This window comes from Uranotaenia lowii, chromosome 2 (assembly GCF_029784155.1).
Source record: "Uranotaenia lowii strain MFRU-FL chromosome 2, ASM2978415v1, whole genome shotgun sequence".
NCBI classification, from domain to species: domain Eukaryota; kingdom Metazoa; phylum Arthropoda; class Insecta; order Diptera; family Culicidae; genus Uranotaenia; species Uranotaenia lowii.
In genome coordinates, this window is record NC_073692.1 from 79,793,191 (window position 1) to 79,821,186 (window position 27,996).

A 27,996-nucleotide genomic window follows, 5' to 3' on the forward strand; every position below is an offset into this window, starting at 1 on the left:
AATATCCGTTTGCTCAGGGCGAGAACGAGTTTGCCAACGTTATCCAGCTTTCGGTCGCGGGATAGCGTCATTCGTGTGTGTCTTCTCCGTATGTCAACTCTTCAGTCTTCTTCGGGACCACTCGACCGGGGACGGCCTACAACCGGGATTAGGTATAAAAGCAGGTGCCCGGAACGAAGGCAGAATTAGTCTTTCGTATTCGGTCGTTCCGTTGTCAGCTGCCGCGTCGCCGTGGAAATATTAAATTAAAATTTGAATAAATGTTTAAGTGAATTGTGAACTGCAAATAAGGCCACAGAACTTGGCTGATCCTGCCATTGGAAACTCGCCGTTGAAGATCAGGAGCTTGCATCGGAAAATAACGTCCGGATATTCCAGTTGGATTTATTGTGAAATAAAAATATGTTAGTATCATGGTTGTTCTGCAAAACGTGTCTCAAATTACAAAAGCATACGTTTAGTAAAAGTGATTGACCCGATTGAAGGTGTCCTGAAAACGAAAAATGTGTTTTGAGTTTCTATTTCTGGAATAAGCTAGGGAGGCAAAGCCGAACATGGAATGCCGCCTCATTCGTTCGTAGAATAAGAGGAACCGCGCTGAACGGTCAATGCGTGTTTTAATTATTATTCCGGTAACATAATAATTATTCAAATGGAAAACGTACTTACGTGCAACGTAGGTATCTATGCAAAGGTGATCTATTGTGTTCGATGCGCGTGAGACAGTGAACTTTGCTTGCGCATATCAATTTTTTGAAACTGATCTACCGTTGCACGTATTGTTGAGTTGTGGGAGACAAATGCATGGAAGTTGTTGCACTTGAAAAAACCAATTATACTGAGGAAGTGATTAAGGTGTGCCCAATTGCGATCGCCTGAATCGCGAAGATCATCTTCTTACAATAAGAGCTCTTGTACCATAAACTGTGCCAATACTGTGAATATTGTCAATGCGTGAAATTCGAAGCGCCATAAGGTTCGTGGAAAAGGCACTTGGGGGACAACACAAAAATGGTCTTTTTACCGTTATGAAGCCCACTAGTGACATAGTTATGTATATTTACGCTTCATCATATCGGAATCTCGAAGAACGGTTCAACGGTGCAAAACTTGTCAGAATCTTCGAGACCCGCGCCTGTGCGAAGAACGAGGTGAAAGAACCGGTGCCCGTGGGATTATAAATTCAAATTGGGATTTTGTTTGTCACCAGATCGTTATCTTCTCCTTCTGATCCCGAACCCGGCGCGGCGATGATATCAAGTTTCGCGAACTGGTTCAGCTTATGTGTGTCTTTTTTGCGTAGATTGACGTTCGCGCATCCCAGGACTCGCGGGATGCTTCCACTTCGGGTGTGGCGTCGTTGCTGATAAATAATCGAATAATGCTAAGAGAAACTGGTTTGCGAACGCTCTGCCAGCAATCCGAAGGAGTGCGTTGACATCATGTGTGCAGGAGCGGAATTAATGCAGATTAATCGGTTTAGCAATATTCTCAACGATTCCGTTTTAAGTTTGTCATTCAACCCCCCGATCAGATGAAAGATTTTCAGCCTTAGGGAAAAAAATGGCATTGTTTTTAAGCTACTGAGTTAATGATTCTCCAGCTTAAATTTGCAATTAAGAGGCGGTTGAGTAACTTATTAAAATTTCAAGAAAATTTTTCTTTTAATGTGAAATTTCACGACAAATTCACGAGCCTTAGCATATAAACATGATTTATGTAAAAAAGTTATAATCCACACCGACGTAAATTATGAAACCTTAAAAAAACATTAGATGTACATTTATCTTCTCGAATGGCCTATGTGAAAATACGGCTATTGTGAGAGCCGATGAGTACGATGGCAGTTGATCAAAATTTTACATCTCAACTCACTTCAAAATTATTGACGACGCCCCCAACTCTCCCCTATTCATTCATTCATTCAATCATTCATTCAAACAAGAAAAAAATATAGCAAAAATTATATTTCCCTAAAACTTTTATAGGACTGCTTCTAAATGCACAGCCTAATCCAATACGTATTAAGGAAACAGTAAAGCTCCGAAGATTAGTTTTCGTTAAAAGAAAGGTAGAAAAGAAACGATCATGCATGAGCGTAGATTAGTCGGTGATTTTTAAAGTGTTCCCTATCGCCCCCTTGGGGTGTGTTGGGAGCTTTTAGGGTGCAGTGAGCTCAATTTTATAATTTGGAAGTCGTTGAAAGGGCTGACATTTCACACATTCACATTTTCACAAGTTATGGTACAACTTAGAATGACAACGAGTAAGTTCAATGTCCGATAATAAAACGACTTCGATGAAGTATGACTACCAATTTATAGCCAGGTTGAGGACAAATATCTGTAAACGCACAGTGTTGTTAAGCAAGTTTTTGCCTCTGTAAGTCACAATCACAGACTGATTTTTTTTTAAATTGTGACAGATTTCGTATACGATCTGTATATTGTTCTGGTTTTGTAAGTTTATTTCGGATTGTATTAAAATGCATAAATTTTAAATGGAAATGCTTGAAAAACTTTAGAATGTATTGTTTAAAAAAACATGACCAAAAAAATCTTTCTAACAGAATCTATGTTGAAAAGGCGTCACAGATTTGGTCATAGATTTTTAGAATGAAAATGGCCACTCAATTTTAATTTTGCATTTCCCGCATTGTTTCACGAAATTTCCGCTTCTCAAAAACAAAAAAGTAAACATCGATCACAGTTGTGCCGGATAAGTTTTTCAATGACTATCCGCCAACTTCATCGTTGATATAAGTCACGAATGACAAAAAGACATTAAAACAACTATAACCGAAGCAAAAAAAAATAGCATATTTAAGATTTCAATTTTTTTTTGTTACCTGCACTTTTATATCTCGCTAGCGAAAAAAACAATTTTAAAGTCAATCAGAACTTTTAGAAAAAGCCTAAGCAAAATGCGCAAGTTTGAAATGAAATAGATAAAGTACCGATTTGGGTAATTTATGATTTTTATTAAAAGCAGTCATGATATAAGACCAAATAAGTTATTTACCATCTGAAACATATTGCTTTTTGAAGAATTTTATTTTACCGGAAATTATGTAAAACTCATTTTCATTAAATGGTACATTTCGTATAAATGATTCAAAGCAGCCGCAATTAAGCAAATTCAAGTCACAAAGACGGTAATATTTGAATCTTATGTGAATGTACATATATCATAAACTTTGTAAAACCCTATGATGTTCAAAAAATTAGATTGATTTTTAAGACGTAAATTCTGTTCGGATAATTAAACGAATCCTCAGAGCAGCCTTTCTTGTATAGCAGCTTGAAGCTAAAAGATATTTTTTATTGTTAGTTAAGCGATTAGGAATAACAAATTTCTTCAAACTTACATTAAGTTTTCTTTTATCGGACAGTAACGTCGGTGTACCGGGATCAAGAAATTAAATCGCTGCTTTTTTGCTATCAGCTCGAAACCAATTCAAATGGTTTTATCTTGTTTCACGAACTAACTGTATCAATCGGAACTGTTTTTGTAGGTTAGATTCTGTTGCTGTTACGGTTTTTAAATGTACAACGTCCTCCAGTAAATGTTAATCCGTACTACTCAGCACTAACCGTACTATTTTAGCTTAATAAGATAATTTTACAAATCACTCCTGCACTAAGCACGCAATGACGAGCCAAATTTTAGTTTGTTTCTTTTATTTTTGTTTATCCTACTCCCCATCACCAATCACCGGTCTCCGTCTCACTTTCCGACAGGGCTGCCGAGTCGCGCAGTTACACGCTCAACAGTCCCCCACCCGTAAACCTGGTCCGGAACCACTCTCTGGAGCCACCGGATCAGAGTTACCGCTAATTTTAAAAGTTGCATGGTGAGCGGCACTCTCTGGACCCACATTTTGAACACCTTCCGTACTACCATCGATCTCTAGCACTGCTAGATTAGTCGTTCCGCGTCGGAAAACACCACCCGATGTGCGCACCAATGCCTGCCGTACACGTCCGTCACCGGATATGATCGGCTGCTCGATGATTCCTCGTACCCATGCCTTACGTCGATTTCCATCTACCACGTACACGAGATCTCCTTTCTTAAGAGGATCTGCTTCAGAGAACCACTTGGATCGCTGGTTGACTGTCGGCACGTATTCTTTTATCCACCGTTTCCATAAGTCGTCAGCCAGCTGCTGCGATCGCTTGTAAGCATCCCGAAGGGCCTCTGCAGGGTTGGTAGGTTTGATGACTTCATGCGGCTCGTTAGGATCTGAACCACGCAGGAATACATTGGGACAAAGTGCACCTACCACTGGATCCGTAGATACAAGAGTAAGGGGCCGGCTGTTGATCATGTCCTCAGTTTCAGCTAGCGTTGTTAGGAGAATTTCATCGTTCAGTCGACGTCCGTCGTCTAAGGCTGTCATGACCTGCTTCACCGAGCGCACCATCCTCTCCCACGCCCCTCCCATGTGGGGTGTTCCTGGTGGGATGAAGTGCCAACTCGTGATAGCAGTCGTAAATTCGTCGGCGCAAACATTATCAATTTCCCGTACTTGTTGGACTATCTCCTTACTCGCTCCTCGCAAGTTCGTCCCGTTGTCCGAGAAGTATTCCGAGGCGGGACCTCGGCGGCTAATGAAACGACGGATCGCCATTATGCATGATTGTGCGGTAAGACTATGGGCAACTTCTAAATGTACCGCCCTGACAACCATGCACGTGAACACCACGACCCAGCGTTTTTCTCGGCGGCGACCAACGACGACTTCAACTGGACCCATATAGTCAAGACCAACGAAAGTAAATGGACGTTTGAAGGGGGTTAATCTTTGGACGGGCAGTGCAGCCATTTTGGGATTCTTCGGCAGACATTTTCGGACTTTACACCACACACAGCTTCTCTCGACTCGTTTTATCAAGTTGGTGAGACCGCTTATCACAAAACGTTGCTTGATTTCGTTCTTCACCGTTTCTCGATATCCGTGTCCAAACCTCTCGTGGTATTGTTGAACCAAAAGATCCGTGATACAGTGGGATCTTGGTAGAATAATCGGGAATCGAAGATCGAAGGGGAGGAACTCCGCCTTTTCAGAGCGACCTTCCATCCTCAACACACCATGGGCGTCGATCAAGGGCACTAGCTTGTAGAGAGGGCTGGATTTTTCTAGTGGAAACCAGTTTTGGAAAGGTAGCTCTGCATTCTTCTGCAGTGTCTTGATTTCGTCGCTGTACGAATCGCTTTGAGCCAACCTGAATAGAGCATTTTCTGCACATCGATGCTCGTCTTGCCGCAACGGAACAACTACAAACGGAACATAAACCTTGATAAGCCTTTTGAGCTTTGGAATTGACAGGACAGCTTCGATGGGTTTGCCAGCAACTCTGCGCCGACAGTTGGAGATGAATCGAAAAATGCACGCCACTGTGCGAACTACAACATTCCATTTCGAAAATCTGGTCACGTCGATAAAGCAACTCGGAAGCTCAACACCATGGAAAAGATGTATTGCTTTGATTTCTGTTCTTGTATTTGCTGCGGGAAGATTTTGCTGAGGCCATTTCGAGGGATGCTGGTACAGGAACTCCGGGCCACGAAACCAAGAACCATCGCTCGAAAGATTTGGAAGACGACCCCATTTGGTGAGCGAATCTGCTACATTCAGTTTGGTCGGAACGTAACGCCAGTCCGTCAACTTGGAGAGACTCAGAATTTCTCCGATTCTAAAGCCGACGAAGGGTTGATAACGACGTTGATCAGATTGAATCCAGGAGAGAACGGTTTGAGAATCGCTCCAGAAGTAAGTTTGGCCTATAGGAAGAGAATGATTGTTCCTGACAGCGAGACTCAGGTTCGCTCCCAAGACTGCTGCCTTCAATTCAAGCCGTGGAATGGAAAGTTGTTTAATCGGTGCCACTTTCGATCGAGCCAGCACCAACGAACATTTTACGTTTTCCTCTACGCAAATCCTCAGATACGCGACGCATCCAAAGGCATTTTCCCCAGCGTCTGTAAAGATGTGGAGCTGAATTTGGCCAAATTGGTCAGAAGGTGTCGACCCAAAGTTACATCTTGGAATCCGAACACCCTCGACCCGAGAAAACATTGCGACCCACTGTCGCCACTTTTCTAAACACTCTCCGCCGATTTGCTGGTCCCATTCGCAACCCGCTCGCCACAGGTCCTGCATGAGCATCTTTCCAAGCACTGTAAAAGGAGCCAACAGTCCTATCGGATCAAACAAAGACATGACCGTGCTTAGGACTTCACGCTTCTTCGGTGGTGCTGCATCAGTAGCAGCTACGTTTGTAGGTACTGCAAAAGAGAACTCATCGTTCTGTGTATCCCACATGATGCCGAGAACCCGTTCATAGTGTGTTGCTTTATCTCGGTTCAAATGGATGGACTCTCTGGAGCCACCGTCAATACCCAGGCTTCGAAGAACTTCAGTGGAATTAGATGTCCAGTTTGTGATTTCGAATCCACCTTTCGAGTGAATAAAACGTATCTCTTTGGCCCGCTTGATAGCTTCCTCTTCGGTGTCGAAACTGTCATAGTAGTCGTCGACGTAATGACGGTGAACTATGGCTGCTGCTGCTGCTGGATAACTTGTAGAGAACTGCTGGGCGTTGAGGTTCTTGATGTATTGCGCCGAGCACGGAGAACTGGCAGCACCGAAGGTGGCCACATCCATGACGAACACAGTTGGATGATCATCTTCCGGAAAACGGAACAAAAACCTTTGCGCTTGCTTATCTGCATCTCTTATCCTGAGCTGATGGTACATTTCTTTTATGTCACCTCCCACGGCAACTCGACGCTCTCGAAATTTGCTGATGACTGCCGGAAGTGATGCCAGTAGGTCGGGGCCTTTGAGTAGGAATGAATTGAGGGCAACTCCTTGGGATTTGGCCGCTGCATCCCACACCAAGCGTATCTTATGTGGTTTCTTCGGATTAAGTACTACGTTTAGAGGAAGATACCACACGGAAGAAGGATTGGTATTCAGCAGTTCCTCTTTCGTGGCCTTGTGGCAGTAGCCTTTGGTCAGGTAGTATTCGATCTGTTGGTTTACATTCCGTTGCAGATGTGGCTCTCGGTTGAACCGTCGCTCAAGACTCCTCAGTCTATTCAACGCCATTGGATAGCTGTCAGGAAAGGCGGGTTCCTGTTTCCAGATGAGTCCCGTTTCGAAGCGGTCGCCTACACGGACGGTGGTCGATTCTAGGATGTCCCGGGCTCTGCGTATTTCCTCTGATTCCATAGACTGACCAAACGGTGAAGGCAATTCCTCCTGAGCGTACTGCTCCGCCATCAGATCGTGAAGCTCCCGATTATTCAAACTCTGAACCAGATGGTGATTGAAGTAGCTATGTCGCTGTTCCGATCTCAAGTCGGGACCGTAGATTGCCCAACCCAGCGCTGAGCGCACGGCAATCGGTTCTCCCGGGGCACCAACCTTGGACTCCAGAGGGGCGAATAAGTGTAGGTTATCAAGACCGATGAGAACTCTGGGAACCTCCATCTTGGTGCTCGACAAAGGGACTCCGCTTAAGTGTCGATACTTTTCTACGATGTTTCCGTAACTCGCCTTCTGCAATGGCAGCTTCAGTTCTCCCACGGTATGGGCGGATGACAGCATGAATTTCCGTCGAGAATCTACCGAGGATATCAGTAGGTCGATTTTTACTGAATTTTCTTCGGTTCGCTTGACATTTCCTGTCCACAGGATGACCAGGGGTTCCGGAATACCCTTGACGCCCAACGAATCAGCTAATGAGCTCTCAACGAGTGTTGTTGAAGCTCCCTCGTCCAGGAACGCCAACGTTTCGACTGCATTTCCCCCATGGTACAGAGTAATCGGTATCATTCGAAAGATTACTGACCGATCTCTCTTATGATGTGGATTACACTCAGCGACGGTGACGTTGACGGCTTCTTCATTGCAGTGTAACAGCGTATGGTGTGCTCCTCTGCAGCTTCGTATCTCGCACCGGACCTTGAAAGTACATTTTATTTTACCATGGTCACTCAGGCAAAGGTTGCACAACTTCAGCCTGTCAACCAGCTTTCGACGATCAAACAACGAGATTGAGGCGAAGTCGTCACAGAACCGCAATTTGTGGTCCGTGCGATTGCACATCGGGCAAGGTCTTCTGGATTTCACGGGTGTAGTATTCTGCGAAGGCGGGAACACTTTAACATCGTGAGCATTCACTCGCTCTTTCCTTTTATACCGGTTTCTCCCTTCATCCATCACGGTTTTCTGCTCTCCCTTGAAATCGGCCAGTTCAGAAACTTCCGACACGATTCCATTCATAAAATCGGCGAACATACAGAGAGGAAGGCCAATCTTACCTCTCTTAAAACGAATCCACTCCAGCTGATATTCGGATGGTAGCTTGTTCACCAGTTCCGAAACGAGCATGGGATTGCTCAGGTGATCCTGCAGTTTCGCTGCCACTAAGTGATCACACAACTGTTTGACAGTGATCCCAAAATACAAAAAAGATTCCAGTTTGTCCACTCGTGGGGCTGGCACCTTCCGCACTTTGGTCACAAGCGACTTCAGCAGCTTCTCCGGATTGCCGAATAGTTGTCGCAGATCCTCGATCACTTCCGGCACAGATTCGGGCATGAGCAATCTGCTTTGAACAGCTTCCTTCGCCAATCCTTGTAGACTGTCCTGGAGTCTTTTTAGATTGTCCACATTTGTGAATCCACAAGCCGCTGTAGTGTATTCGAAGCAGCTTATGAACTGTGGCCAGACCTCGGGCTCTCCGCGGAAAGTAGGAAGGTGCTTCGATGCAGCTTGACGCGCAGCCAGTTGCTCCTTGGTTGGTCCAGCACTCAAGTGACATGCTGGTACACTCGATTCAAAGTTACCTTTGCGCTCCAACAACTTCTTAATGAAAGCCTCTTCAAGCTCCTTCAGCTCTAAATCCTCCGGTTCGTTTATTTCCGGTTCCTCCCTGGATCCATACCCGGTTTCTTTCAAACGCTGTTCCAATAATAATTTGAAACGTTGTTCGGAAGTCGTTTTCACCGGCGTATCCCATTTTGGACGGATATCAGTTTTCGAAGAAACTCCTAACTGTTCCTGTTGATGTTGTTTTACCGAGCGAGCATATTTCTCTGGCTCTGGAACTATAACACCATGCCGTTCGTTGTACGCCTCGCGTCCGGCCTTGAGCAACTTCGGTACGGCAGCAGCTTCCTTGGAGTAAGCTCCACGGGGATCGTTCTGCTTCTCCACCCAGCGCTTCGTCTTGTCCGAACCAACATCCGGATCTTGCGACTCATTTTCGCTCTCCGTTTCGAATTCCCGACTTAAATCCGCTTTCATCTTCTGGAATTGATCCCGCATTTGTTTCTGGCGGATCAGGAAGTCCTTATGATCCGCTAGTTCCAACTCCAACTGCTCCTTTTCCTGCCGAAGCTTTTCCGCTTGCTGCCTTTGGTGCAGCGCTCTTCTTTTTTCGTTTATAGAACGTTCAAGCGCCAAACGTCTATCATGCAACACTTGTTCCTCCTCCAGTTGCTGCTCGATCGCAGCCGATTCCTGTTCCAATAGACTCAGGGATTCTTGAAGGGATACTCGACCTTCTCGTAGTCTTCCGGAGTCCGACCCGGCATCGCTCTTGGCACTGCCTGTCCGTTTGGAAACAACTTTCTTGACCGGTTTCCTTATTTTCGGAACGTTCAGCATATTACTGCACTTCTTGCAGTTCCAGGGTAATTTCTTCACCGCGTCAGTGACACCTGCACACCGATAGTGGCTCCAAAAGTTGCACATGTCGCATTGGACCATGTTATCCGCACTATCGTCCTCCTCGCAGTACATACAGTTCCGATTTTCAGTCGATTTTTCGACATTCGTCAGCGTTTCATTCGCCGGATCCGACATTGCCAGGTTTTGTCCACGAAGATTCGTTAATCTTCAAGAATGTTCGGATAATTAAACGAATCCTCAGAGCAGCCTTTCTTGTATAGCAGCTTGAAGCTAAAAGATATTTTTTATTGTTAGTTAAGCGATTAGGAATAACAAATTTCTTCAAACTTACATTAAGTTTTCTTTTATCGGACAGTAACGTCGGTGTACCGGGATCAAGAAATTAAATCGCTGCTTTTTTGCTATCAGCTCGAAACCAATTCAAATGGTTTTATCTTGTTTCACGAACTAACTGTATCAATCGGAACTGTTTTTGTAGGTTAGATTCTGTTGCTGTTACGGTTTTTAAATGTACAACGTCCTCCAGTAAATGTTAATCCGTACTACTCAGCACTAACCGTACTATTTTAGCTTAATAAGATAATTTTACAAATCACTCCTGCACTAAGCACGCAATGACGAGCCAAATTTTAGTTTGTTTCTTTTATTTTTGTTTATCCTACTCCCCATCACCAATCACCGGTCTCCGTCTCACTTTCCGACAGGGCTGCCGAGTCGCGCAGTTACACGCTCAACAAATTCAGTTTAGAAACTGTTTTGATTTCACCGTGTGAATTAAGGTTAGAAATTCATTGATGGTTCCTCGTTGATTTTAACCACATCTACTAAGAGATTTAGTAAGATTGGCTCTTTAATATTTCATCTAATATATTTGCTGATTTTTTATTTTAAACAGGAGGACAAATTTTCGGAATTCCACCAGACCGAACAAAACCTAATCAGCATTTTTCGAGAAATTTCAGTTCAATGTGCAACTCATTCTTAAAAAGAAAAATTTTAGGATTTGTAAGGATCAGAATCAATAGTTTTAAATCCAACAAACTAATTATCGTCAATCATATTCGCTTTTTTGGTTATGTAAATGAGATTCAAATTCTGTGAAAACCGGATCAAATATTCGTCAAAAAGTTCACAAAAGGTTCGAAATGTTAAATTCTAGCATAAAACTCGTAACTTTGCTACGTATTAATTGAAATTTTCAATGCTTAAAGATTCGTCGATTCGAGAAATTACTCTAAGGTAAAAAACGAATTTCTGACTTCACTTCATATGCAGATGTCGACCCGTAATCGGAGTTTTAATTACATATGTGTAACATGTTATTTCAATTACATTACAATTCAATTATTTATAAAGATTTCCAGTAAAAACTGAAAGCTAGAATCTTCTGAAATCTACTTTAAAAAAATAACCTTCAACATTATTTTCTACAATTGTAAGTGATCCAAGACATTGGTCTGTAAGTGTCCACGATTAACTAATGTGCCAAAAAATGTATTGTTGAAATTCCTTTGTTCTTTCTTATTTCGCTAAAAACATATCACAGTATATTTCAAAGTATCACAGTATCTTTCATGGTACACCAAACATACAGAAATGGCACATCACTATTGTCATGGTATGATATATAACGATATATTCAGGGCCGAATTAAGCCTTCGGAGGGCCCTGGGCAATTTTTCTCGGGGGGCCCCTGTGAATATATTTTTTTTTCATATGCCATCCCAGAAACGAGTTCAGTGTATTTCCCGATTATCCGATTTTATACGGGCATGATCAAATATTTAGTTTGAAATTGTGAAAGATCACAGATTCGAGAAATAAATAACAAATGCATTTTTAAATTCAAAATTCAGAAACAAAGCTACAATCAGGGCAAAAGCAGGAATTGCAAAATTTATAATTGAAATCCAAATGTTTTATTTCAATTTGATATCTCAAAAAAAAAGTTTTCATGCAATTTGTTTGAAATTAAAAAAATAATGCGGATGATTAACAATTTTGTATAAAGGATAAGATTCTCCAGATAAAATATTCAATAAATAACAGAAAATTTTGTGAAATAGTTCTTCTATATATGGCAGAATGCTCAAAACACAGAATCATAAATCTGGAAGAAGATAAGATTTAAATCATATTCATATTTAGAGAATAACTCAATGAAAGTCGAAATTCAACTATGAGTATATTTTTATAATAAAAATAGTTTGAAATTGATCTACAAGAAAATAACATGCTGGTTTCTGATATTTGCTTAAGTAGAGGATAATTTTAAAATAAAAGTGCTAACAATAATTTAGCATTTTTCATACTAATACTTTTGCATGCTTATAAAGTGAGTATTATAAAATGTTCGATTTTATTTTTATTGTAGTCCTCGTTAGCAGTCGTTAAAATCATAACTTTTTTTAAATGTTAAAAAAATATTTCATATTCAAAAAATAATGATTGATTCGCTAATAGCTCCTGGAATATTTTCTTGATTTTTAAAAGTTTTCACCGGACGAGTGAAGCAAACTATGATCTGCCTCAAACAAAACACAAATCGGTCTCAATTTTCTTCAGCTATCTTTTTTTTTGGAGGAATTTTTAAAACAATTCGAATGTTGTTGACAAGTATCGATAAAGAAATGAAAATTAAAGATGTTTGGTTTTGGTCACTTTGTTCTTGTTTTTTTTTTTTTTTTTGATAATTTGATTTGAATTTGATTTGTTCGTTTTTTGTTTAAAAAAGATCAAAACCAAATGCCCAGATTTTGCTCGGCTTAGAAAAATTTGTTCTGATTTACCCAACCAATATAAATATGGACAAAATTTTGCAATTTTCATTCTTGGGGGCCCCCTTAACTTATATTATAGTGAAACTGTAAGAGATTTTATTTCACTGGGACCCCCTTATTTGTTATATTTTACGTATTAATTCAAATTTTCTCTTTTAAATCCTAGTTTGACTAGATTTCAAGAGCTTAATGCGGAATGATTGAAGTAATGTTATTTTTTTTCTTCCTCGAGGGGCCCCCTTGAGCCGGGGGGCCCGGCGCAATTGCCCCTTTTGCCCCCCCTTTAATCCGGCCTTGGATATATTTAAACATCAAATAGATATGTTAACAATGTTTTCAAGCTCCATAATGCAATTTCAATTCATGTTTCATGTTACTCTATAAATTAAGGATGTAGACTTTAAATTTAAAAGAAAATTATTTGTAGTTTGAATCTCAATAATTTTGTCCATTTCTTTCTCTATTCACCGCATTTTAAGGCATTTAATTATTTCTGCGTTATTTTTCGAAAGTTATAAGTTTTGTCCTGAATAAAATTTAGGGGTAGTCCCAAAGCGCTCAAAGTTTCGTTCCTAAGTTGGGACCATAAAAATGGAAAAAAAAATTTAATTTCGATGTCAAATGATTTAAAAATGTATAAAACAACGAGAACTGGCGTTGTCTCGAAAAAAAGTTTTTGGCCAAAACTCGACTTTCTAAGTCATTTGGCATCAACATTAAAATTTTGATTTTCCAGATCTCCTTTAGACCCCTTTTAGATGATTTTCGAAATCCTTAAGTCGATTATTGAAAAAACAATTTTTTCGAGATAACATCAGATTTCGATGTTTCATGCATTTTCATGTCATTTGACATCAATATTCAAATTTCCATTTTTCCGATTTCCTTTGGTCTCCCTTTAGGTGATTTTTGAGGGCAAAACTGTCAAAAAACCGAAACTTGGGGGGCTTTGAAACACTCCTAATTCAAATCCAATTGAGCTGAAATTTTGCACAGGTCAGGTTTTTGGGCCTATATACAAAATGTACAAATTAGTATATGGTCGGTTTTCGGAATTCGACATGACTCATTTGGCTACCACCCTATTGTAAATATGTATATAATACACCAGTAAGTGGATAAAGAAATCGAGAGATTCCTTTTAAATTAAACCGCAGTTTATGCCGCAAATGTCTGGGTTCTAATTTTGAATACGAGTTTCTTACGACTTTTTAGATAACATTTATTAATATGTTTAACGCGTTTAGTTGTTATAGGAGGGATTACTCTATTTATTGGAAGTATTGAGTTTTACGTACAAGTTATCTAAAAAAAATTAAATAGGCATTATGGCAGTTGCAAAATTTATTTTTTTTTCGCAATGTAGGTGGAGATTATAATAACAATATATTTTATATAATCCATAATGTTTCCGAGATGACTCTGTCATAGTACCTCGACATTACTGTCACTTATAAGGATTTTTTTTTATCATTAGCATATTGCTGGCAATTATTGTTAAAGTCCTTTTCAGGAAATTTGGTAACTTTAAAAAATGATTGAAATAAGCTAGAGATAAAACAGACAAATTCTATTTCCTTAAATATACACAGCTCTTCAGTACACCATAAATGCTCAAAAAATATCTTTAAAATGAACGCAATACCTTTCCCGAGCTTTCGCCGAACAATTTCGCTAACCCAATGACCCATAAACAAACAGTCACAACAAACTACAAAAAGAAAACGAGAAATCAAGAACGATTGGAACCACTTGGGGGTGTGGTGTGGATTCCCATTCTTAAGTTTTTTTTTTATTTTCATCTACGATTCTCCGATAGCGGGATCAGTTGTAGAGCGGTGATTTGCTTATGCGTTGCTTATTCCTGTACACCAATAACAGACACCAACCTGTCGTCTGTGCATGGCTTTTGGATCGAGCACGTGCCGGTTTTGCAAACTGGTTTCTCGCGCCCAACCATTCAGACCGACAAAGTTTGTGTACGGGAAGACAGAAAGAAGTGCCAATGTTGAGGTCAAGAGTCCCGACAAGATCTTTTAATGTTTCTATCGGTGAACTAGTTGAACCACTCTTTAAAAAAATTAAAGCTTCAGGAAACAAAAAAAGTAATAAAAAAAACTTGTTTTTGTTTCCTGAAGCTTGATTTTCATAACAACTCAAAACTTTTAATTTTATCGAAGTTATGACCATTCTAGCAGATAGTCCTCCTTCGACACAAAAACAACATATTCAACTTCTAATCACTCCAACTTTGTTTTTAAGTAATTGGACCATTCCAGATCCAACCAAAACATAGTATAAACTTTGTAGGATCAATAGAAATGTCGCATTTGGAGGCATCCTTCTTTGTATATTCAGCCATTCATTGTATCAATAACTATGTAACACTGACTGATTTATAACTTTCACAAATCGTCAGCCACCTCAAGTGTTACACATCAAATTAATCAATATTTTCTCTTTGTTCACCTCCGGAACATTCAGGCAAGACTTTTCAATGAAAAATTTTTGGCTGGAAATTTGCCAGGTGCCCGGTTGAGAGTTCGTTTTGCTGTCTTTTACTTGATTTTTTCAAAATATCTTCCCGCTAGCGGTTCTTATATTTTGCGCACGATTTGACCACCGTATTTTGTTTATTTCTACAGTGGTCAGCTTTTTTCTTGCAAAAATGAAATCAGGCGTATTTATGAGTCAACTAGATGAACTGGTAAAAACAACTAAAAAAAATCACTTCTCCAATCCAAATTTTTTATTTGCGCTTGATAAACCTCTTATATTCCCTACCTTCATGGAATCAATCAACTTCACCTTATGAATAGTGAAAATTAGAATGAATTAGCAGACTTCTAAATCCTCTAAGACTCCTTCAACGGCTTATCATATGAATTTTAGTCGAATAGTTGATTTCGAGCTGCTTTTGAGTCTCCAACTCGGACTTTCCTGAATTTTTGTAATACTGCTCAAAAAACTTATTCGATGACCTTCTGTATTTGACGATATCTCAAAAAACCACTTGTGATGTTCAAAATTAGTTTCCCAGAAAGAAGTTCACTGATTTTCTAAATCAATAATTATGACAAGTACTCAAATAAATTAAAAAATCTATCTCACTTCCATCTGTACCGTTGAGCCGTCAACACGTACGCCGGAGCATCGTATCGTTGCTGTGTACCTGCAGGAACATTTTTACATTATTTATTTTTTCTTTACCTGTTTTTCCATCAGCACTTTTCAGTGCTAAAATTATTTTCATTTTCTTTTATTCATATTTTCTCTTTTCTTTCCAGCATGGGGAAGTCATCGGCCGGCTCAAGAGCTGGTAGAAAGCGAATTGCCGAAACTAATTCAGGTCCCTCGCCCAAAAAAGTTGAAATTTCCAATTCATTCGATGTTCTTCATAACATCGGTGATGAGGAAATATTCATATTTAATTCTGATAAGAGTACTAAGAAACCTTCTTCTTCTTATACTCTTAAAAACGAAAAGGTTCCACCAATTACGGTCACGATTCCTGACTTCAATGCCTTTCGAAAAGAAATCGTCACTTCCGTCAAGGATGTGAAGATTTCTTTTCAGATCGGTCGAAGGGGAACTGCTCGAATTTTGGCGGAATCTTTTAATGATTTTCAAAAAATTTTAAATTATTTGAATAATAAAAAACACCAATTTTTTACGTACGATACTAGAAGTGATCGTCCTTTTAAAGTTGTACTTCGTGGTCTCACCGGCGATCAGACACCGGATGAGATCACAACTGAATTAAATTCTTTGTTAGGTTTTTCTCCGATTCAAGTAATTCAAATGAGGAAAAGAACCAACACGAATAATATCAGTAGTGTTGGTTTTGCTCCTGAGCTTTATTTGATCCATTTTAAAAAGGATCAAGTTAACAATTTGCAAATTCTTGAAAAGGCTCGTCTTATGTTTCATTGTCGAGTCAAATTCGAACCTTTTCGAAAATCTTCAACCAATTTCCTTCAAAATATTACGCAATGTCGTCGTTGTCAAGCTTTTTGTCACGGCACTAAAAATTGTAGAATGAATGCCAGATGCATGCTTTGCGGCTCATTCGATCATGAAAAATCTAAATGCCTTTTTGGTGGTGATAAGCCACAAACAGAATTTTTCAAGTGTGCAAATTGCGCAGGTAATCATTCCTCGAATTCGCTAGACTGTCCCATCAGGGCAAAAATTATTGCTTCTAGGAAAAATCCCAAAATTTCCAGAAAAGTTTCTTCTCCTCCTTCCTCTTTTTCGTCTTCACACGTCGGGCCGGCAAACAACCTGCCTGTTCGCGGTCAGCCTCGGCCTACATTGGAATCACGGCTGGGTAATACCCGAAGTGTTTTTAATGTTACCTGTGCTGATTCTGCGCCACAGACTCGTTGTTTATCGTTCTCAGAGGTGGTTGAAAATGGGTTTCCCTCTTCAGGTTTAACTAATAAAAATGGGAAAAAACCAAGTCTCAACGTTCATGCGAAGGCTTGGGAAAATCCCCGAAATTCAAATACTTGTTCTTCTCCTTCATTTTCTGATCCTAACAATTTTGTTGATTTGGGTGAGATTACTGAGGAAAAATTAAAATTTTTGCATCAAAATTTAATGGAAATGATGCAACTTATGTTGAAAGCAAATTCAATGTTTGAAGCTTTCCAAACTTCTTTTAATTATGCTAACAAAATTATTATGACTTTACGATTCCCTCATGGATCCAAATAGATGTTTAAATATTATGAATTGGAATGCTAGATCTTTGCTGGCTAACCAAGATGAATTCTTTTTATTTTTGAAAACTCAAAACATACATATTGCTGTCATCACTGAAACTTTTTTAAAGCCGGACAATAACTTGAAAAGCAATGCTTTCTTTAAAATTCTGCGAAATGATCGACTTGATCGACAAGGTGGGGGTGTAGCTATTGTCATCAATAGTCGTCTCAAATTTAGACTTCTTCCTTCTTTCAATACCAAAGTCTTAGAAACAATTGGAATTGAATTAGAAACGTCTATGGGGAAAATTATAATTATTGCCGCATATTTGCCTTTTCAATGCAGCGGTGAACAGAAAAATTTTTTGAAGGGAGATTTACAAAAACTCACCAAAAACAAATCTAAATTTTTTATTATTGGTGACTTTAATGCAAAACACCGATCTTGGAATAATATTTCATCAAATTCAAATGGGAATATTTTATTTAATGACTGCTCTGCAGGTTATAATACTGTTGAATATCCTAATGGGCATACTTGTTTTTCTTCGATTAGAAATCCTTCCACAATTGATTTGGTTCTAACGGATTTAGGCGAGCATTGTAGTCAATTAGTTACTCATGCGGACCTCGATTCAGACCACCTTCCAGTAACTTTCTCTTTATCCCAAAGTCCCATTGAAAACCCTTTAAAATCAACTTTTAACTTTCAAAAAGCTGACTGGGAGCGATATAGGAATTTTATTGAACGTAATTTAGATGTAAACGTTCCACTGAATTCAATTGAAGATATTGATTTGGCTGTAGAAAATTTGACAACTTCAATAGTCAATGCTAAAGCCGCTTCAATACCCAAAGTTAAACATAAATTTAATCAACCTTTAATTGATGGTGATCTTCAGTTTTTGATACGACTGAAAAACATTCGTCGACGCCAATATCAACGTACTAGGGATCCTTATTTGAAATTTATTTATTGCGACCTTCAAAAAGAGATCAAACGTCGTTTAAATTTCATCCGTAATGAAAATTTTGCTAAAGCAGTAGAGGACATAAAACCCTACTCAAAGCCGTTTTGGAAATTAACTAAAATTCTGAAAAAGCCCCAGAAGCCAATTCCTACTTTGAAAGATGGGGATAAACTTCTTTTAACTAACGCAGAAAAAGCTCAAAAATTAGCCCAACAGTTTGAGTCTGCTCATGATTTTAATTTAAACGTTGTTAGTCCAATTGATGCTCAAATTTCCCTTGAATTTGATGATATTTTTTCTAAGCAAAATGTATTTGAAAGTTCCTGTGAGACAAATATTGATGAACTTAAATTGATTTTCAAAAAATTTAAAAATATGAAAGCTCCGGGGGAAGATGGGATTTTCTATATTCTTATTAAAAAGTTGCCTGAAAGCATTTTAAATTTTTTAGTTAAAATCTTCAATAAATGTTTTCACTTGGCTTATTTTCCCAATAAATGGAAAAATGCCAAAGTAACTCTAATTTTGAAACCTGGAAAAAGTGCTTCAGAGCCTTCAAGTTATCGACCAATTAGTTTGCTTCCTTCTTTAAGTAAACTATTTGAGAGAGTTATTTTGAATAGAATGATGATTCACATTAATCAGAATTCTATTTTCCCTGATGAACAATTTGGTTTTCGTCATGGACATTCTACTACACATCAACTCTTGAGTGTAACTAATATGATTAACGCTAGCAAATCTGAAGGTTATTCAACTGGTGTTGCTCTTCTTGATATTGAAAAAGCTTTTGACAGTGTTTGGCACAAAGGTTTAGTAGCTAAATTAGCTCGATTTGATTTTCCTGTATATCTCACCAAAATTATTCAAAATTATTTGACTAGCCGAACCTTACAAGTAAGCTATCAAAATTCATGCTCTGAAAGGACTCCCATTAGAGCTGGGGTCCCTCAGGGCAGTATACTTGGGCCGATTTTATACAATATTTTTACTTCTGATCTTCCTGATGTACCAGAAGGAAAAGGTAGAAGATTATTTGCTGATGATACTTTGCTTTCAGCCAAAGGTCGAAATTTACGGGTGGTACGCAGTAGATTGCAACAAAATTTAAATTCCTTTTTGAATTACTTGAAAATGTGGAAAATTTCTCCTAACGCTTCCAAAACTCAACTTATTTTATTTCCCCATAAGCCAAGAGCTCAATTTTTAAAACCTAATGAAAATCATTCCATAACTATATTTCATATTTCATTAGAATGGTCTGATCACGTGAAGTACTTGGGACTCACACTTGATCGGAATCTTACTTTTAAAAATCACATTGAAGATATTCAATCTAAATGTAATAAATACACTAAATCTCTTTATTCTCTCATCAATAGGAAATCCCGACTGTGCCTGAAGAATAAGATGCTTATTTATAAGCAAGTCTTCCGACCAGCGATAATGTATGCAGTTCCGATTTGGTCTAGCTGCTGCGCGACGAGGAAGAAAGCCATCCAGAGGATTCAGAACAAGGTTCTGAAAATGATTTTGCGGCTTCCACCTTGGCACAGCACCGAAGATCTTCATCGGATTGCGGGCATTGAATCGATCGAAGAGATGGCCAACAAAATCATCTCCAACTTCAGAGGCAAATCGATGCAGTCTTCCATCGCAGAGATTCGTTCTCTCTATAATTAGTTTTAATTTAGGATAGTTTTAGTTTTTAGTAGTAAGTTTAAAATATTTTTTGACATTACAGGATGTTCTCCTACATAAAAATACTTGATTGCATTCAGCAAAATTAATTCAAATAAATAAATTATAGTGATTAATAAACTATAGGGCTCTGGACAGTTCATCATTGAACTGAACACCTAATTTAATGTAATAATGTAATATAAATGTAATGATGAATTGGTACAAATAAAGACATATTAAAAAAAAAAAAAAAAATCTATCCGCATATAACTTTTGAAATAAAGAGAAGTGAAAAAAAACGATAGGACAATTTAAAAAAAAATACAATTGAAGCGTCATTAGTAAAAGTGAGAGAATGTGTAAATAATTCTGAATTCATTCCGACAACAAAGCACCTGCAGTAAAAATGTTTTATTTCTTTTATTTTCACAGATCAATGAGCACCTCAGACAATGACGGCTCAAGAACCCTTTAAATCGGTAGGTTGGCGCGCTTTGTTCCCCGTGATTCATGCATGTCACGTTTAATTTTTTATCTAATTTATAGACACTGTCGATTATCCTTGCGGTTTGCTGCTGGTCATCGTCAGTCGCCAACGCATATCGGAACGTGCAACCGGAAGAGAACAGTTTCAGACGTGACAGCGTCGAGGCTATTCCGGCTCGAAGTTATGAGAAAACGGCCGCCTACACGCAGCAAGATGTGTTTGGCACCAAATCGCTACCGCTGCGCAGCGCCGTGGAAAGTACACCGGTGAATTTGTAAGATCCGAGGGTTTGTTCTAAGAAACCATCACGCTAGCTCACTTTTTAACATATTTTACAGAGTTGACGACCGAGTTCCGCTTCGAGATGCTGTCGAATTCCGTATCCTTGATATGGATAATGCCATTGAAGAAGTCATAAGCGATGTCAAGTCCGTGATTTCTTCGGAAAAGCAGAGAGTTGAATCAGGTGAAAACTTCGATCATCGTTCACCAGCCAAGCCAATGCATCACGACAAATATGCGGCTTACACCTTCCCGATGCAATATGATTCTAAAAATCCGCAACCATTTAGATTCGGATCTCCTTACCAGCAGTTGGTTGATGCTAGTGCGATTAGACAACCACCAGCTTTTATGTACTACAATCAGCCACAAAAGTTGTCTAATTTCAAGCAAAGTAATAGCGACTACAAAGTGATTTGTCACATGACTAATTGGGCTTTCTACAGGAAGGATGATGCTCAGTTTGTCCCGGAGCAAATCGATAATCGATTGTGCACCCACATTATTTATTCATTCGCATCTTTGGACCCCGCTAGCTTTCAAATGAAAGAGTTTGATCCTTGGGCCGATATTGATAACAGTAATTTTGTAATAGGTTATTCTTATTTGGCTAAGAACTAACTCAGTTTCATTTTAGATTTATATTCACGAACGGTGGCTGCTGGCGGTTCACAGGTTCCGGTTTTGTTGGGCATTGGAGGATGGACGGATTCGGTTGGTGATAAATATTCGACTATGATAGGCTCATCCCAGAAGCGTCAAAATTTCATAAGTAATGCTGCTAGTTTCTTAAGATCGTACGGATTTTCTGGTTTACATTTCGATTGGAACTACCCTGTGTGTTGGCAAAGCGACTGTTCGAAGGGACCTTCCAGTGATAGGCCCAATCTCACAAAACTAATAATGGAGATGAGACGAGAGTTCGATAAACACGGATTGCTCGTTAGTATGAGTATTTCTGGCTATAAAGAAGTGATCAGTGAGGCATACGAAGTAGCCCAATTGTCCAAAATAGTCGATTTCATGACTATTATGACTTATGATTACCATGGCTCATGGGAACCTGAAACAGGTCACGTGAGCCCACTCTATGGAATGACTGGTGAGAAATATCCACAATACAATGTTGATTATGCCATGCAGCTGCTGGTGAAAATGGGAGCTCAAAAAAATAAGTTGATCATGGGAATGCCTCTTTATGGACAGTCCTTTACACTAACTCGCAGTAGGAATGGAAATGATATTGCAGGGGTTGGAAGCCCTGCCTCAGGTCCTGGTTACGCCGGTGAAGATACTAGACAACCTGGGATGTTGGCTTACTATGAAATATGCCGAAGAGTGCGCAAACAAAATTGGAAAGTTGGTCGTGACTCGTCACAACGTTTTCCGTATGCCACTTGGAAGGATCAATGGGTTGGTTATGATGATCCTGTTTCTGCAGCATTCAAAGGGCAGTATGTGATGAAAAACGGCTTTGGAGGCATAGCAGCATGGACAATTGATTTGGACGATTTCCAAAATATGTGCTGCGAAGAAAGATACCCGGTATTGAGCGCTATTAATCGTGCTTTAGGGCGACTCAAGACTCCTCAACCGAACAATGTAGATTGTACTCGACCATCTAAACCAGTTACACCACCTCCAGCTGAAATGACTACTCCTGTAGACAATGGAGGATGGGGTGGTGCTACCTCACAATCCACGTCTTGGCCATCATGGCAAGAACCAACCACTACTAGAAGTACAACTACAAGCACAAGTACCACTACTACAACTACAACTGAACCAACAACGACGACAACCCGCCGAACAACGAGAAGAACGACCACTACGCCAAGGCCAACCACAACAACAACATCTACAACAACCACTTCCGCACCTCCAACAACTACAGTCGGCACAACTATTCCAGTTCCAGGACTCGTACAACCAGAACTGATGGAGGGAGAACCTTGCGAACCTCACCAATACAAAGCACATCCAACCAGCTGTAATTCATACTATCGTTGTGTGTACGGCGAGTTCAAGCAGCAGTATTGCGCAGGAGGACTTCATTGGAACGATGCCGCAAAGCTTTGCGATTGGCCAGCATCAGCTAGGTGCACCAGAGAATCAGATGCTCCACCAACATTCGAGGCTACTACAACCCAAGCTACCACAACAACTCGTCGTAGGAGAACAACTACTACTACTACTACAACGTCAACAGCACGACCAACCCGATGGACAAGTGCCCGCCCTACCCAATCGGCAAGCTATCCTCGGCCTTCTAAAAAACCAGTCACGACAACCAAAAAACCGTTGCAAAGACCCACAGAAAAATGTGTCAATGGACAATACTACCCGCATAAGAGCTGCGACAGCTTCTACATTTGCGTCAACGAAAAGAAGATCGCTCAACAATGCGGGCCGGGTTTGTTCTGGAGTCAGGAAGAGAAAAGCTGTGATTGGGAAGATAACGTAAACTGTGTAAGCAGATCCCAATACTACAAGCTCTTGGTAAAATATACGAAGAGCTCACCATTCAAAGTTCTTTCGGAGAGTGATCCTTGCGATGGTCATACCTACGTTGCCTACCCGGGTAACTGCAATCAGTACTTGTATTGTAACTGGGATCGACTGGAAGTTGGCAGCTGTGCTGAAGGACTCCACTGGAATCAGGACCGTATGATCTGTGACTGGCCAGCGAATGCGAAGTGCCGACAGAATACTCCTACTGAGGATGTTGATGGTGCAGAAGAAGGAGATATCGACGAGATTGATCAAAACATAGACAGCCCTTCGAGTAGACCTACTACTTCGAGAACCACTACGACTACTACAACTACTACTGAAATGCCCATGTTGGAACCTCTATCGGGATACTACAAAATGGTATGCTATTTCACTAATTGGGCATGGTATAGGAAGGGTTACGGTAAATATACCCCGGATCATATAAGGACGGACCTTTGTACACATATCGTGTATGGGTTCGCAGTGCTTGATTATTCGTCTCTAACCATTAAAACGCATGATTCATGGGCAGACATTGACAATAAGTTCTACAGTCGAGTAGTGGCTGCCAAAGAAAAGGGCGTTAAGGTGACATTGGCCATAGGAGGTTGGAACGACTCAATGGGCGATAAGTACAGCCGCTTGGTAAGAAGTGCGGCCGCTCGTGCTCGTTTCATAGAGCATGTTGTTGAGTTCTTGGAAAAATACGGATTCGATGGGTTGGATTTGGATTGGGAATATCCAGTTTGCTGGCAAGTGGACTGTAAAAAAGGATTTGCGGATGAGAAAGAAGGCTTCGCTAGTTTCGTGAAAGAACTATCCGCAGCTTTTAAGCCGAGAGGCTGGTTGTTGTCTGCTGCAGTTTCACCTAGTAAAACTGTCATCGATGCTGGTTATGACGTGCCAACTTTGGCACAATACTTCGATTGGATTGCAGTTATGACCTACGATTTCCATGGTCAGTGGGATAAAAAGACTGGTCATGTTGCACCACTTTACTACCACCCTGAGGATGAAATAGATTTTTTCAATGCGGTAAGATTTCGATTAGTTTAAAAAATATATAATTTCCAAAATTTATAAATTTTTTTTCAAATAGAACTATTCAATAAACTACTGGATGGAATTGGGTGCACCTTCAAGAAAATTGGTCATGGGAATGCCGCTCTATGGTCAATCGTTCATGCTCGCCGACGTCAAAAATAATGGACTGAATGCCAAGGCACCTGGAGCTGGACAAGCCGGAGAATATACCCGTGCAGCAGGATTTTTGGCTTATTATGAGGTTTGTAGATGTTATGAAGTAAGCTACATAGTAGTATGACATTCCTTATTTTCTCCAAAGATATGCGATCGAATTCAGAACAAAGAATGGACGGTGGTGCACGATGAGCTAAAGCGCATGGGACCATACGCTTACAAAGGCAACCAGTGGGTATCGTACGACGATAAGGAAACGCTTCTTCGGAAAGTTCAGTTCATCAGAGCGATGAATCTAGGCGGCGGTATGATTTGGGCTTTGGATTTGGATGATTTTAAAAATCGATGCGGTCAAGGGCATCATCCGCTCTTGACGGCCATTCGTGAAGGTTTGAGAGATGCTCCAAGTGGAGCTGAAACAACCCGTAAGTTTTGAAGATTCTTTTTCTAAGGTTTCACCTTTAAAAATATTTTATTGCTTGTTGTAGCATCGATTGTTGAAGTGCCTAGTAAAGAAGAAGCCAAGCCAGAACCTGTGAAAACAAGTGTTGTTCCGCCTGGAACAACATCTACTGTCTTATCTAATGGACAACAATACGTATCATCAAACGACGATCAGGACGAAAATTCTATCGAAAATGACTACGATTATAAGGTAGTTTGTTACTTCACTAATTGGGCGTGGTACCGTCAGGGTAATGGAAAATACCTTCCCGAAGATATCGATCCAGAACTATGTACCCACATTGTGTACGGATTTGCGGTATTGGACAGGGATAATTTGGTGATTAAGCCTCATGATTCGTGGGCAGACATCGACAACCGGTTCTACGAGCGTGTAGTGGAACTTAAACGGAAAGGAAAGAAAGTAACTGTTGCAATCGGCGGTTGGAATGATTCTGCAGGAGACAAGTATAGCAGATTGGTAAGAAACGCTGCTGCAAGAAGTAAATTCATAGCCGATGTTATTGAGTTTATCGAAAAATGGGGCTTTGATGGGCTTGACTTGGACTGGGAATATCCCGTTTGCTGGCAAGTTGATTGTACCAAGGGCTTCCCCGATGAAAAAGAAGGTTTCGCTAGTTTGGTTATAGAACTTTCAGAAAAATTCAAACCAAAAGGATTGTTGTTATCGTCGGCTGTTTCACCTAGTAAAAAGGTTATTGATGAAGGATACGACGTAGTTTCCCTTTCAAATTACATGGACTGGATTGCAGTGATGGCTTATGACTATCACGGTCAGTGGGACAAGAAAACTGGACATGTTGCGCCGATGTATGAGCATCCTGATGATTTCGATAAAACTTTCAATGCCAACTTCACAGTGCATTATTGGATTGAGCAAGGAGCTGATCCCCGGAAGCTTGTTATGGGAATGCCAATGTATGGACAATCGTTTTCTTTAGCAGATAATAATGATCATGACCTTAACGCTAAAACCTATGGAGGAGGTGAAGCAGGGGAATCTACTAGGGCTCGCGGGTTCCTCTCGTATTATGAGGTAATCTGAAACTTTTTATGTTAAATTGTTATCCAGTCATAATTTTATCTTGTATATTGCAGATATGCATGAATATCAGAAACAAACAATGGACAGTAGTGCGAGACCGGAAGGGTCGGATGGGACCGTACGCGTATAAGGGAGACCAGTGGGTTTCATTTGATGATCAGTTCATGATTCGTCACAAGAGTGAATACGTTAAAGCCATGGGCCTTGGTGGTGCTATGATATGGGCTTTGGATTTGGACGATTTCCGAAACCTCTGCGAATGCGAGGAATATCCTCTTCTTAGAACCATTAATAGGGTGCTACGAAACTATCCTGGTCCCGGACCCAAATGTATTTTGAAGTCCGATCCTGAACGTGATGAACAGCGACCGACCAGCACGACTACAAGACGACCTACAGAAACGACTGAAAGACCCACTACGACTATGCATAAACGTACAACTAAAGCTACAAAAAGAACAACTACGACAACTCCACGCCCAGCCTATACAGAACCACCTACTTATCAAGAAGTTATCGACAATACAGAAGAGAAAAAAAGTTGCACTGATGGACGCCTTTTCATACCCCACAAGTCTGATTGTAACAAATACTATATTTGTCAGTATGGAAAACTTTACGAACAAAGGTAAATCTGGTATTCCTTATCAAATGCATTCCTAACAATATTTTGTCTTACAGATGCCCAGCTGGTTTATACTGGAGCGGAGACCATTGCGATTGGCCTCAAAACGTTAACTGCCAAAATAAGCAATCGGATACTCCAACCAGTACGAAGCGACCTGCTCATGCAACTACACGTCCTACAACAACCCAATCACCCCCAGCGTCTTCCACATCTATGGTTTGGTGGTCTCCGGACCCGACTACTACAACAACTAGAAAACCTGCGCGTCCTGTAATCAAGGATCCCGAAGTCGAACTTACAGGAAGTAATGAATACAAAGTCGTTTGTTACTTCACAAATTGGGCGTGGTATCGCCAAGGTGATGGAAAATACACGCCCGATGATATAGATGACAACTTGTGCACCCATATTGTATACGGATTCGCCGTTCTAGATCGGGAAAGTTTAACTATCAAAACTCATGACTCTTGGGCGGACATCGACAACCGGTTTTATGAGCGAGTAGTTGAGCACAAACGGAAAGGAACGAAGGTTACGCTCGCTTTGGGTGGCTGGAATGACTCATTGGGAGATAAGTACAGCAATTTAGTGCGTAGTCCATCGGCACGTGCTAGATTCATCAAACATGCCGTTGAGTTCATTGAAAAATATGATTTCGATGGGCTTGATCTGGATTGGGAATATCCGGTGTGTTGGCAAGTGGACTGTAAGAAAGGTTTCCCTGATGAGAAGGAAGGTTTTGCAAACTTGGTCAAAGAGTTAGCAGTTGAATTCCGTCCAAGAAAGTGGTTGCTATCTGCGGCTGTGTCGCCTAGTAAAATGGTAATTGATGCTGGGTATGATGTTCCGGTTTTGGCAGAATATTTCGATTGGATTGCAGTTATGACCTACGATTTCCACGGAAACTGGGACAAGCAAACGGGGCACGTTGCTCCTCTCTACTACTACCCTGGTGACACATACGATTATTTCAATGCTAATTTCTCCATCAACTACTGGATTGAAAAGGGCGCTCCGCCTCAAAAATTGGTAATGGGAATGCCATGTTACGGACAATCTTTCGCCTTGGCGGACAACAATAAGAATGGGTTGAATGAAAAATCATACGGCCCAGGTGAGGCAGGCGAATTCACAAGAGCGGGTGGTTTCTTGGCTTACTACGAAATTTGTGAGAAGGTGAACCGTCACGGATGGACTGTGACTCGTGATCCGGAGGGACGTATAGGACCATACGCTCACCGTGGAGGACAATGGGTTTCGTATGACGATGTCGACGAAATCAGAAGAAAAACTCAGTATCTGAAGCAGATGAAGCTGGGAGGTGGTATGATCTGGGCGCTGGATTTGGACGATTTTAGAGGTCGTTGTGGATGTGGGAAGCATCCGTTACTGAGAACCATGAACCAGGAGCTTGGAAGGATAAGCACGAATAGGCAGGAAAATTGTACTTAAGCAATAAGTAACAGTGGTAGGCATTTGTAATATGTAATTCCGTAGAAGGCGGAAACGAACTGATAATAATAAAAACATGATCTTATCTA

At 40.3% G+C, this 27,996-nt stretch overlaps 2 protein-coding genes across 2 annotated transcripts; one reads left to right on the forward strand and one right to left on the reverse strand.

Annotated features, from left to right (window-relative positions):
• The first annotated feature begins 202 nt into the window (after nucleotides 1–202).
• LOC129749368 (probable chitinase 10) lies at nucleotides 203–27,996 on the forward strand. Its single transcript, XM_055744331.1, has 10 exons — nucleotides 203–404; nucleotides 20,285–20,331; nucleotides 20,399–20,613; nucleotides 20,678–21,201; nucleotides 21,259–24,152; nucleotides 24,217–24,402; nucleotides 24,463–24,742; nucleotides 24,806–25,818; nucleotides 25,881–26,455; nucleotides 26,509–27,996. The coding sequence occupies exons 2-10, from the start codon at nucleotides 20,305–20,307 to the stop codon at nucleotides 27,905–27,907; spliced, it is 7,113 nt and encodes a 2,370-aa protein (XP_055600306.1). The 5' UTR covers nucleotides 203–404; nucleotides 20,285–20,304; the 3' UTR covers nucleotides 27,908–27,996.
• Nucleotides 3,767–10,397, reverse strand: LOC129741593 (uncharacterized). Its single transcript, XM_055733331.1, has 2 exons — nucleotides 10,041–10,397; nucleotides 3,767–9,979 (listed from the first exon to the last, which is right to left on the reverse strand). Exon 2 carries the CDS (start codon nucleotides 9,881–9,883, stop codon nucleotides 3,767–3,769), a length of 6,117 nt encoding a protein of 2,038 aa, XP_055589306.1. The 5' UTR covers nucleotides 9,884–9,979; nucleotides 10,041–10,397.